This window comes from Hyla sarda, chromosome 1, assembly GCF_029499605.1.
Source record: "Hyla sarda isolate aHylSar1 chromosome 1, aHylSar1.hap1, whole genome shotgun sequence".
NCBI lineage: Eukaryota > Metazoa > Chordata > Amphibia > Anura > Hylidae > Hyla > Hyla sarda.
In genome coordinates, this window is record NC_079189.1 from 367,741,731 (window position 1) to 367,754,445 (window position 12,715).

The 12,715-nt window shown below is 39.3% G+C and overlaps 1 protein-coding gene across 1 annotated transcript in view; it reads right to left on the reverse strand.

Annotated features, from left to right (window-relative positions):
• The window catches only part of ALDH1A1 (aldehyde dehydrogenase 1 family member A1), a 59,942-nt gene that overhangs the window by 19,418 nt on the left and 27,809 nt on the right, over positions 1 to 12,715 (reverse strand). Inside the window, exons 6-11 of the mRNA XM_056523170.1 lie at positions 12,053 to 12,181; positions 10,078 to 10,191; positions 7,204 to 7,306; positions 5,790 to 5,974; positions 1,919 to 2,083; positions 1,630 to 1,787 (exon numbers count right to left, since the gene is read on the reverse strand). Coding sequence (XP_056379145.1) covers positions 1,630 to 1,787; positions 1,919 to 2,083; positions 5,790 to 5,974; positions 7,204 to 7,306; positions 10,078 to 10,191; positions 12,053 to 12,181 — 854 coding nt within the window. The remainder of the gene's footprint in view (positions 1 to 1,629; positions 1,788 to 1,918; positions 2,084 to 5,789; positions 5,975 to 7,203; positions 7,307 to 10,077; positions 10,192 to 12,052; positions 12,182 to 12,715) is intronic.

The window sequence follows — 12,715 nt, forward strand, 5'->3', positions numbered from 1 at the left end:
ACATCAATTAGTTCAGCTTTCCAAGTGCTTCGATTGCCTGGAAAAGTCCGGGTTGTACAGTAAGTGTTAGGTTTCCTAGGACTGTATCCACCTTTTCTAGGCAACCAGAGCCCTTGGAAAGCTGAACTGAATGATGCAGACTAAAGTAATCAACGGCCGAGCTGCGAGGTTGGTTACAAACCAATTTACTATAAGTTCTCTTAACTCTAACAGGGACAGGTAAAAACAGCATTCTCTACCAAGATAATGGTCAGGGCAGCCCAGAATTCTTAATAACTGTATGTGATGGGAATTCAAGGAAAAGGGAAGAATGATATGAGGTGAGGTTATAAGGCTGGCTTATGTGAAATAGTACAATATGCTCAGATCATCACTGTACTTGAATGAAAGCTGGAGATTGCAGAAAGATCCAGTGATATCAATGTTTAACCTCAAAGTTATCTGTTGGCAGCTTCTGTCAACTAGTGACTCTGGGAAACTATGTGACCTTCTAACCCATCACAATGAAGCAAACAGTTATAGATCCCTTAAGGTTCCCCTGTCTATCTGTTTGTTCTGGAGGATATAAAGCCACCTCTAGAGTTGTTAGGCAGCAGTTTACTCCCCTCTACTCTTTTAGAACACATGCATACTGAGCCAGGAGAGAGAGAGCTGTCAGCTTAACAAATACCGCCAATGTAATATATATTTAACTAAATGTACAGTAGATGTTGTTTCAATAAAACTGGATAGATAAGCAAATTCCAGCAGTTTTTTGTTCCCAACAAAGAAGAAAATCTGACATTCTCTAAGCTCACACTATTGGGTCAATTTTTTAGGAAGCCAAATGATCTATACATTTGTTTTTGGAGAAAGTAGAGTCACAGATATCTGAAACTTAAAAACCCAATGCAGATGTTGTGCTTTACCAATAACTCATGGTACCAGCATTGGAAACAGGGTAAACCCACAGTCAGTGGGGGACATGTATCAAAGATTTTACTCCTGTTTTGTGTTTCAATTTTTTGCAAGCTGTTTTTATGCATCTTTTTTTGCGTACATTCTGGTGGAGCATTTCCTCCAGATACGTAGGTTTCGGTGTACCTTGGAGTGACATATTTAGTACGCACAAATTTATTAACTGTGTACATTTCATTTACCCACAGAAATCTTGCGCAATGACCATATTTTTAACACAAATATAAGCCATCTTGGACTGCACGTAGCAAGATGTTCTAAATCATCGATTTCATTTTTCAAAGAGTGGATTGAGTAGATTACTATATTTTTCCGCAATTTATGAAACTCATTGCGCTTGATTGATAAATTTAGGGTTATGATGGCAGTTGCAGATCTAATAGAGGCCCCCAGGTCTACCATCATTGTACACCTATTAGGGCGGAACATTAGGTTCCTACCCCAAATTATCCCCAATATGTTCTCTTACCCCCTCCCTCTAGAGCCATGCCACTTAGTGTCCCCACTGCCCTCCTCCCCTTGGAATTAGGCCCCTTACATATTAATATTTTTTTTTTTTTGTAAATCTTCCCCAGTGTACAAAACATTCTAATAAAAAAATGGAGTGTCCAAAGGAACTGCTTATACTGGTTTAAGAAGAGAGACACCCTAAAAATGTAGTACTGTGCTTACCAGACGGTTCCTGCTTGAAGAGCAGAAGATACAGTTATTGCTTTGTCAAGGTCTTTGGTGAACACTCCCGCAGCGAGTCCATAGGTGGTGTTGTTTGCCCTTTTGATCACTTCATCAATTGTTTTGAATGACATGATTTGCTGTACAGGCCCAAATATCTATTAAAATGAAATTAACATATTAATTAGGTTTTAAATAAGGTTCCCATAATTAAAGAAATTATAGTAGGAAAAAAACTAGCAAACATCTCTATAACTTTGGAAAGAATTAGAAAATTGACTGAAAATACCTCTTCTTTGGCAATGCGCATATCATCCTTAACATTTGAGAAGACAGTAGGCTGGATATAGAACCCTTTATCACCCCATGGGCCTCCTCCACATTCCAGTTTTGCTCCTTCCTTCTTTCCACTTTCAATTAACTCAAGAATTCGGTCATATTGTTCTTTGTCAATCTAAAATATGGAATTATGAAGAATATATATTATTATTATTTTTAATTTAAGTAATTAAATTGCCAGTAAATTGTTACAACATCAGAACTTCTGGCCATGGCATTCAGTCTAGAATAACACAATACCTATGGTGATGACATTAATTCCAGTTTGGCACAAGAGTTAACAGAGCATATAATTGTTTTTCATCATGATCTCAGGTTACTTTTTTTTACTTGTTTGTTCTGTTACTTGAGCCAAACTCAATAATGCAGAATCTAGACAAAAGATAACGAGAATGGCTATAAAAGACTTTATGCCTGACTGAAACACAAGTAAAATTACTACCTTGAAAACATTGGTAGGACTTGTGCCTTTCTTCTGTCATACATGGCATGTAGAGAGCTGCTTTACAGGCTTGTCAGGATGTGTGTTGTCTAACTGTATATGCAGAATGTAATTAATGATAATGTAATAGAACACTGCCTCTATTGTATAGTAATTTATACAACAAAGTTAGAGAATTTGTGAGCTGTATGGTGTTTCATTGAACACTATGAGGAGTAAATTATGATGTTATTTAGTTCTTCCACAAACAGAAAAAGAGCCATTCTGTATGTCAACTGACCCTGTTGATTTTGATGGAACCCACTAACTATGTAATATGTATGGGGGTAGCCCAAGTCTCTGCCGACAGTTGATGTCAGGGAACAGAATGTTGAATTTCATCTGCCTGATCTTTTGTTTCAGGGTGTAAGCCTCTAACAGAGAAGTATGCCAGTGAGTCAAGGCCCTTTTAAATGGACCGAGGGGCTAAATATAATAAGTGCTGATCTTGGTGATCGGTGCTTGTTTGCGGAGCCATCACAAGGCACGAACAATCCTTGGATCGTTCATGCGACCCTGTAAATTCATTATTGTCAGCCAAACCTCACCTATTTACACAGGGTGATGCGCAGTCGATAATCATTTAAATGACCAAACAAAAGATGGGATAAGAAGGCCAACTGATTTTTACATAGGCCGATTATTGGGAATGAGCATTTCTAGGAGCACTTATTCAATCGATATTCTCTCCATTCTAAAAACATGAATGATTGGCTGAGCCATAGAGCCCCTGGACAGAACACCAGGTGGGACCATTAGTTGTGACAAAATAAAAGTCTATTGTCACTTGACAGATGGGGCCACAATGGTTATAGAGATCTGTCATCAACAGGCATTCTAAAAAACTGATGCCCTAATAAGAGTAAAACCTCCAATTTGATGGCACAGGTTGTCTGTTAAACCGAAAAGGGATTCTTGCAAAAGATAACTAAAGCCCCAAATGGCAGCTTGGGAGTCCTTGCATGTCTACTTTGCAGCCCCCAGGGGAAGACAAGCTGCCCTCCCAGCCAAATAAATTATAGATGTACATCTATTATTGACCTACCCCTCAGCAAATGCACAGCCCACAGACACAAACCTAACATCATAACAAAATATTGGCTTCTTAACACTGTCTATTACAAAACCATGTGTGTAAAATGTTTGAAATGTGTATAAAACTTAAATCAACTTTATGACATAATTCTATACATAAATATTTTAATATGTTGAACAATAGCACAAACACTTAGGAAGGATTGGCATCTTGTCTGCTTGTCCTCAGTGCACAGAGCCCTGCTTGTCCTCAGTGTACAGAGCCCTGCTTGTCCTCAGTGCACAGAGCCCTGCTTGTCCTCACTGTACAGAGCCCTGCTTGTCCTCAGTGTACAGAGCCCAGCTTGTCCTCACTGTACAGAGCCCTGCTTATCCTCAGTGTACAGAGCCCTGCTTGTCCTCAATGTACAGAGCCCTGCTTGTCCTCAGTGTACAGAGCCCTACTTGTCCTCAGTGCACAGAGCCCTGTTTGTCCTCAGTGCACAGAGCCCTGCTTGTACTCACTGCACAGACCCCTGCTTGTCCTCACTGTACAGAGCCCTGCTTGCCCTCAGTGTACAGAGCCCTGTTTGTCCTCAATGTACAGAGCCCTGCTTGTCCTCAGTGTACAGAGCCCTGCTTGTCCTCAGTATAAAGAGCCCTGCTTGTCCTCAGTGTACAGAGCCCGGCTTGTCCTCAGTGTACAGAGCCCTGCTTGTCCTCACTGCATAGAGCCCTGCTTGTCCTCACTGCACAGAGCCCTGCTTGTCCTCACTGCACAGAGCCCTGCTTGTGTACAGAGCCCTGCATGTCCTTAGTGAACATAGCCCTGCTTGTCCTCACTGTACAGAACTCTGCTTGTCCTCACTGTACAGAGTGCTGCTTGTTTTCAGTGTACAGATCCCTGCTTGTCCTCACTGCACAGAACCCTGCTTGTCCTCACTGCACAGAGTCCTGCTTGTCCTCACTGCACAATATCCTGCTTGTCCTCACTGTGCAGAGCCCTGCTTGTCCTCAGTGTACAGAGCCCTGCTTGTCCTCAGTGTACAGAGCCCTGCTTGTCCTCAGTGCACAATATCCTGCTTGTCCTCACTGCACAATATCCTGCTTGTCCTCACTGTGCAGAGCCCTGCTTGTCCTCACTGCACAGAGTCCTTCTTGTCCTCACTGCACAATATCCTGCTTGTCCTCATTGTACAGAGCCCTGCTTGTCCTCAATGCACAGAGCCCTGCTTGTCCTCACTGTACAGAGCCCTGCTTGTCCATCCCCTCTTCCTGTACAGAGAAACAGCTGCAGGGACAAGAAAGCATTTTTTCATCCAAAAATGTATCATCTTCTAACCAATGTATATTACAAATATACATATGTTATTATCTACATTTTTTTTTTTTAAGTTTTTGCAAATGACAGGTCACTTTAACAATTCAAAGAGGACTTTAAGCTTTAGTTTTTGACTGGACATGATCATCTCATTAGACATCTACTGTACACTGGAAGGTAAGGGGAGGGGGGCAAGGGCATTTCTCTGCTGTTTTTTAAAATCTCATCCACAACAGACTAAAAGTTTCACTATATAATCTCTTTCTGCCACGATGTAGACGTCCATGTCGAAATTCTGTTTGGTAGCAATAAAGCGGTATGTTTCATCATGTGTCCAGGCCAAGGACTGAAAACAACTCCTTGGAGCCTTGCCAAGGACTAGACTAGTTATTTTCTTGCGCATTTTGATCCTTAAGCATAAAAAGCCTGGGAACCTGGCAAGTTTACATAACACTGATACATCAGCCCTTACCTCAATGTATAATTATAATATACTTTGGTGTGATAATGCACAGCATTTTTTTTTTTTTTTTTTATTGAAGTGAATCATTCTTGACTTCCTGGGAAACTAAGGGTAAAGTATGTTCACACATGAAGTATGTTGCAGTCCTCAAAAGAAAATACATAGCAAAATGTGCACATGTGAACATACCCTTAAAGTAGGATATATTCCATTTTGCTATTTGCCAAATGGTAGTTATTTACAAAAAGATTGATAAAAAGTGTCCATTAAGTTCAGCTAAATCAAATGATCAAAAGATCTATATCAGTGTTTGCAAACCAGAGTGCCTCCAGCAGTTACAAAACTACAACTCCCAGCATGCCTGGAAAGGCTTTGACTGTCTGAGCATGCTGCGAGTTATAGTTTTGCAACAGCTGGAGGCATACTGGTTGGAAAACACTGGTTGGTTGTGGGGCAGAATCTGCCAGTTTACCAATATTTTATTAATTAAAGACTTTCTTCTAGACCATTAGGTATATATGACTTTCAAAAACAAAATTTACCTGTGGCCCTTGCTGTGTTGTAGGTGAGAGGGTATCCCCTAGGACCCGTTTTTTAGCTCTTTCAACACTTTTGCGGACAAATTCTTCATAAATTGATTCTTCTACAAATAATCGAGATCCAGCTACACACATCTGTCCTTGGTGATAGAACAGCCCTTGGTGGGCCTGCTCTAGTGCATTGTCCACTGGGAGAAGAAATATATCACATAACTTTTTGGAGAACTTTTAAAAATGTTTATTCTAGTATGCTGTCCTGACAGTCACATGAATAAGGTTCCAGTAGGTAGGACCATAGCAATATTAAAGAAACATTCCAGTAATTGTTGCATTTTGTTTGCTTACATTATTCATGCATTCTCTTGAGGATCAGGTGGTTGATCACTCCAGCTGGTCATCTAATTACGCTGCTAGTGCTAGTTCTGGAGGGGACTCAGGTAAACTAATTAGACTTTTAAGTGGGTATGTGTTTACCCTGAGCTTGTGGTTGGACTCTGAGCTCTATGATAACAACCAATACCCTATAAGAAGATTGGATTGGGGTCCACTTATCAAACAATAACTAAAAGACCAAGCCAAAACAAGAAAAAAAAAACATGTTTATGACCAATATAAACTGTTTAAAAATCGCTCCTGTGTACAAAAATAGCTTGTAACAAAACCCCAATGTTTAATGGGACATACACTCCCAATATATTGCACTCTGTTCTAATTTGACCAGGGTCTATAGTACACTATTTTAAAGGGGTACTCCATTGGAAAACATTTTTTTTTCATCAGCCAGAAAGTTAAACAGATTTGTAAATTACTTCCATTAAAAAATCTTAATCCTTCCTGTACTTATCAGTTTTTTTATGCTCCACAGGAAGTTCTTTTCTTTTTGAATTTCCTTTCTGTCTGACCACAGTGCTCTCTGCTGACACCTCTGTCCATTTTAAGAACTGTCCAGAGTAGGAGAAAATCCCCATAGCAAACCTATCCTGCTCCGTACAGTTCCTAAAATGGACAGAGGTGTCAGTAGAGAGCATGTTGTCAAACAGAAAGGAAATTCAAGAAAGAAAAGAAAAGAAAAAAACATGTTTCGTTATATAAGAGCATCATCAGGAGGAAACACTCTCTTTAATGACAGTAGCATGTGATTGTTTCACATAGGTAAAGACTTTAAAGGATTATCCAGGAAAAGTCAAAGGCTATTTACTTCTAAAAACACCCCCACATTTGTCCCCAGGTTGTATGTGGTATTGCAACGTGGCTCAATTTACTTTAATAAAAAAGAGCTAAAAAAAAAAAAATATACATAACCTGAGGACAGGTGCCGTTTTTTGAAGAAATCAGGTCTGTTTTTGCAATCTTGGATAACCCGTTTAACTTGACATGGTAACCATTAAAAAATAAACAGTAACATAGTGATACTAACAGTCTGCATCAGCAAAAATGATAATTGGACTTTTTCCTCCAAGCTCTAGTGTAACTCTCTTAAGATTAGTCTTTCCAGCGGCTTCTTTGATTAGTTTTCCAACCTAAATATATATAAAGAAAAAACTTAAGATGTATGGAAAAACTTTTTTATGTAATAAATGAATCAATCACAACTAACACCACTATTCACATACAGAGAAGAAGAGGTGAGGTAAGGCAGAGTGAAGGGCTTAAAGTCCTAGGTGGGTGCACAGATCCAGGGATCCGACTCACAATCCCAAATGTTCAGTAGAGACAAGAAGGATGAAGCGGCACTCCAAAGGATTGAAATCCAAAATGTGAATTTATTCACCCATCAGTACAGATGCAACGTTTCATTCCACAATCAGGAACTTTCTCAAGCTTTCTTGAGAAAGTTCCTGATTGTGGAAAGAAACGTTGCATCTGTACTGATGGGTGAATAAATTCACATTTTGGATTTCAATCCTTTGGAGTGCCGCTTCATCCTTTTTGTCTCTATTATTCACATACAAATGTTATGCAGATTAAATGGCTTGCTCTGTTAATTTGTGTTGTTACAAGGTGACAATACAATGTTTTTCTTCCACTGCCACCTACTTAATGGGGACTTCATGGGGACTTCCCTACCAAATAGGGAGATCTACAAAATGAAGGGGCCTATCTACCTAATGAGGGGGGGGACCTAACTACCCCCCTCTACCCTCTTACCTAAACCAATCTTTCTGTACAGGGCACCACATTGTTGGTGCACAATGGTTGAGCAAAAGGTGGGGATCGTTATGGAAGGGGAGGAGTCTAAGATGGCTGACTGGCATATTTTGCGCATACGAGTCTTGGTTTGATGAATTTTTGGAAAGATGGAGAAGATATTTCTAATAAGATAGAACAGAAGGTAGAAACTTTGATGGCACTCGTGCAGCTTCGGCTGCTGCGGTTTTTGTTCCTATCCAGCTGCGAGACAGCATCTTTTAAAATGAAGTAATAAGGTTGATGTTTTTATAGGTGAGCGTCATCAAAGTTTCTACCTTTTATACTATTTATGGATAGCTTTTTTCTGATTTTGATGAGCACCCCTATTGTTTTTCCCAGCTCTCCCCCACTCACTTGGTAATGTTTTACTAACAATTGGGCTGTTATCTGTACCTATATGGTGGTGCCACCCCACTATTCCTCATTATATGATTCTAATAAGATGTTGCCAGTGAGCAGCACTGTAACTACACTGTAATCACCTATATGGTCTGCAGATCCTGTGTTGAGCAGGAACTATTATTGGTCTTTTTTATAGTACTGTGTTCTGTTTAGTAACAGTAAGATGGTATCATGTAGGCTGATAATACACTGTGTTAGTACCTAGTATATTAGTATTATTAAGTAACTCTATGACTACAGTATTATCATACATTACTCTCATAGCCAAGGCCTTAGGCAGGTTGCTTGAGAAGGGTTGCGCATCTCTGCTCTGTACTCCGGCCAGTGATGTGAATAGAAAATAACTCATTCATATTTCCCTCTGAGAGCGGGGATTGGCTGCAACCATCCGGCCAATCCCCACTCTGGGCGGAAAATATGAATGAGTGATGTGAATTTCTATTAACACCACTGGCCGGAGTATAGTGCAGAGATGTGAGCGCTGTATAGAGCTGCTCCGCATCTCTGCTATATTATGGATGATTGCATTGATATGTCCATTAGTACAGGTACTACTACTCACATCATGAAACAGACTGTTCCATGCTGGGAGTAGTAGTAATACCTAAAAAAAAATCAAAAAAGAGAAAAAAAAAAGTGAAACACACACACACTTTATTAAAAATTAATTAAAATTTTGTAATAAAAGTCACTACTGCATCCTTTTTTTTTTTTTTTTGGTAGGTACCCAACAAATTTTAGGTGCCAAAAAAAAAATGCCAAAGGGGCCAAAAATGCTATTTTCACACAAATGAAAAAACGCCAGATGCAGGAAATTGCACTGGTTTTTCTTCAGGTGTTTTTTCTTGCATTTTTTTTCCAAAACAAAAAACGCAGGACAAAAAAAACAAGTAGAAACTTAGCCTTAATATGTTGTTATTTGCTTAACCTGTTCTTTGTATGAACTGTTTTACTAATCTCCTTTCAATGAGACTCTCATGTTTTCTTTACCCATGCATAATATCTGCAGTCAATAGTTTCCTTTCTCCTCTCTCTTGTATTTCCTACATGTGCCTTGTAAGTTACAAAATTGACTACAAAACTTTCATCATGTGTTTTTTATTGTTTTGCACAGCAGAACTGGTGTAGTCGTTGCTATGTATGGACACATAGGGGGGCATTTATCATTGTAGTGTGTGCTGGTAATGTGTAGGAGCACTAGATTTATTAAATGTTCGCAGAGCATTTCATACATTTTGTGCAGGTACACATTTTCTGACATTTTACTCTTTACATACACCATAATGCTAAGCTAAGTCTGGGCTGGTGTAGTTTTAGAGACTTTTCAGTGGTTTTGCGTCTTTTTTGCGCCTTTTCAGGAAAAGGTGCAGTTCATAAATCCCTTCCATTTCATGTGTATTGCCAAAATCAGCAGAAATGTGTAAAACAAAAGGCGCAAAAAAAGGCGCAAATAAACCCTGCATGCGCCTTTTTTGCGCCTTTTCTAGACACAAAAAACAGTCTAAAGACAATGATAAATGTCAGCCATATTGCTTTTGGTCATCTTTGCACTCTACATTATTGTCATTAATAAGGATTTGTTTGGCTACATTGCAAAATAGTATATTCAGTAGAGTCAGCACAGCACTAGTTATAAGCACAGTTCACACTATTTGTCAGCTGCAAGCTTTTCTTATAATAAGCAAAATGACAATTATACCTCAGTTGATCCTGTGAATGCAACTTTATCAATGTCCATGTGATGTGATATGGCTGCTCCAGCAGTGGTTCCATATCCAGGAACAATATTCACTACTCCTGGTGGAAAACCGGCCTATAAAATAAAAAAGGAAAGCAAATAACAAATGTACGTTAAATTCACAGAGTGTGTGAACAGGGGAGAAAGCTATTATAATAGATTAAAGGGGGTATTCCAGGATTTTTTTTTTGACTATGCTATGCTAAAGGGGCTGTAAAGCAAGTGAAGTTTATACTACAGTGTCTTCACCTGTGTTTGATGGATGGTCTCGCAATTCTTTGGTGATCTTTGGTGATCTTTGCTCCAATGTTTATTTTTAACAGCATACAAAACAAGTGTTGTCTCATGGGTGCAATGTGGCCTGAGACATTACATCACTAGTCAGGTGTGCAATGGGTAAAGGTACCACTGGAGAACTGTAGTTTTACCACATCACAGTTGTTGTGTGGGAGGGAGAAAAGTGACCTCACACTTACAAACAAGGGATAATGGGACTTGTAGTTGCAGGAAGGAATTTAATTTCACAAAAAGATAGCAGAGGTGTTCAAGTAAACTCACAACATAGCAATTTAGCTCCAAGACAAGCACAGATCCTTCCTAAGCATGTCCATTACTGTCTGGCAGGTAAATAATAAAATCCCTTTAGGGTGAATAACCCCTTTAAAGATCACTATTAAACATTAATATACTGTATAAACGAATTCATAAAATAAAGTATTTGCATTAAAACGTCACCTTTTAAAAAAATTATCTTAAAGTTTCCCTTTCATTAAAAGTGTACCTCTCAATAGAACATTTTTCTAAAGTCAAAAGTTTTTCTCAACCCGGATCAATGACGAGAACAAGCAGGGAGTGAAGTGCAAGGTCGCCTGCTATCCACACTCTATTTCTATCAGTCCTGGATGGTGCCATAGACTTATTTCATAGTCAGTCTGTCCAGGTCACAAGACACAGACTAGAGAGAGAACATACTGAGGGTGCACTCACACTCAACAGATATTTCAACAAAATATAAAAAAAAGAATATGACAGTACCCATTTAGCAAAAAATTTAACATGTCAGAGACATGTCAAAAGTTTTGATTGTTCGTGGTCTGTATGCTCAGATCCCCATCGGTCAGCTGTGCACTTTCCTCCCCAGCTTACTATGATGTCCATAATGGAGCCCCTCTCCTGCAAGGAGAAGATCACAGTGAGCTTGAGTGAAGCATACAGGCCCCAACAGATCAAAACTTTTGACTTGTCAAAAGTTTTGTAAGGGTGCGTTCCCACAAGGCATATACGCAGCGTATTTGACGCTGCGCAAAATTTATGGAAGCAGCGGGAAATACACTGCGTATCCCTTGCTCACTATACACACAGGGCTTTCCGGCGGCAGCCCTATGTGTGTAGTGAGTTTTGGAGGCAGAGCCGCGCGTCACAGACACGCCGGCATATGGCTCCGCCTCCAAAACTCACTACACACATAGGGCTGCCGCCGGAGAGCCCTGTGTGTATAGTGGCTGCTGCCATAAATTTTGCGCAGCGTCAAATACACTGCATAAACGCCCTGTGGGAATGCACCCTAAATGCCAGGGACACTTTTACAAAGCTAGGATCTTGCCAGCAAAGTAAAATACTATGGAACAGGTTCTCTGCAATACTGACATGTCAGAAAGAAGAACAGTTTGATACATTGACATACAGAATAGCCTTGGCTAATATATGGGGTTAGGTCAACACACTGACCCTGTGCCCTTGGTGAAGGAAAGAATTGCCGTGGCTCTGTCTTAGGCTTTATTCACATTTCACATTGTATTTTCTTTCAAAGAAGTGAAAATCCATAACTGTTGGTATATAAAGGTTTCATATTTCATAAAGAAACAAAGGCAGATCTGCTACTGTTTCTATAACTAAAGCACACACTTCAATTTACTGTAGTACATATAATACACACCTCTATTATTAGTGATCCCATGTACAGAGCAGTCAGTGGTGTTTGTTCTGCTGGCTTGATGACAACTGTATTGCCATTGCATAGTGCAGGTGCAATCTTCCAAGAAAACATTACAAGTGGAAAATTCCACTAAGAAAGAAAAAAAAAAAAGATATTTTCTTTCAATATTATTACATATTACTGAATATTGTCACAGTATACTAAGACTAATAAATACTAGTTCACTAATCCTTACTAGAGGAGCAAGCTTATTACTACTGTATATATCTTATAAGATATAAAGCCTTAAAAAATAGGCATTGAATAACAGAGTTGTCTGTCAATGCCCGAAATGCCAGTGCTGGTCTTTATTATCACTTTTTATTCTTAGATTATAGTCTTAGATTCCACCATAATATAACCATCTGACAAAGGTGGTAACCTAGTCCTCTTGGATCACACCGATTATGTCCACATGTGCATGAATATCTTATCTGACAGGATGACATACTGTATTTTGGATAAGGATCCCACTTTAAAGTTTAATAAGGAATTGCAGAGTTTATTAAAACAAGCTTTTACTGATGGTTTGATAGATGACAAAGAAATGTAATTTCTATTACCGGCTGCACCTTGCCCCCATTCTATGGTCTCCCGAAAATTCACAAAGGTCTTGTTCCATTA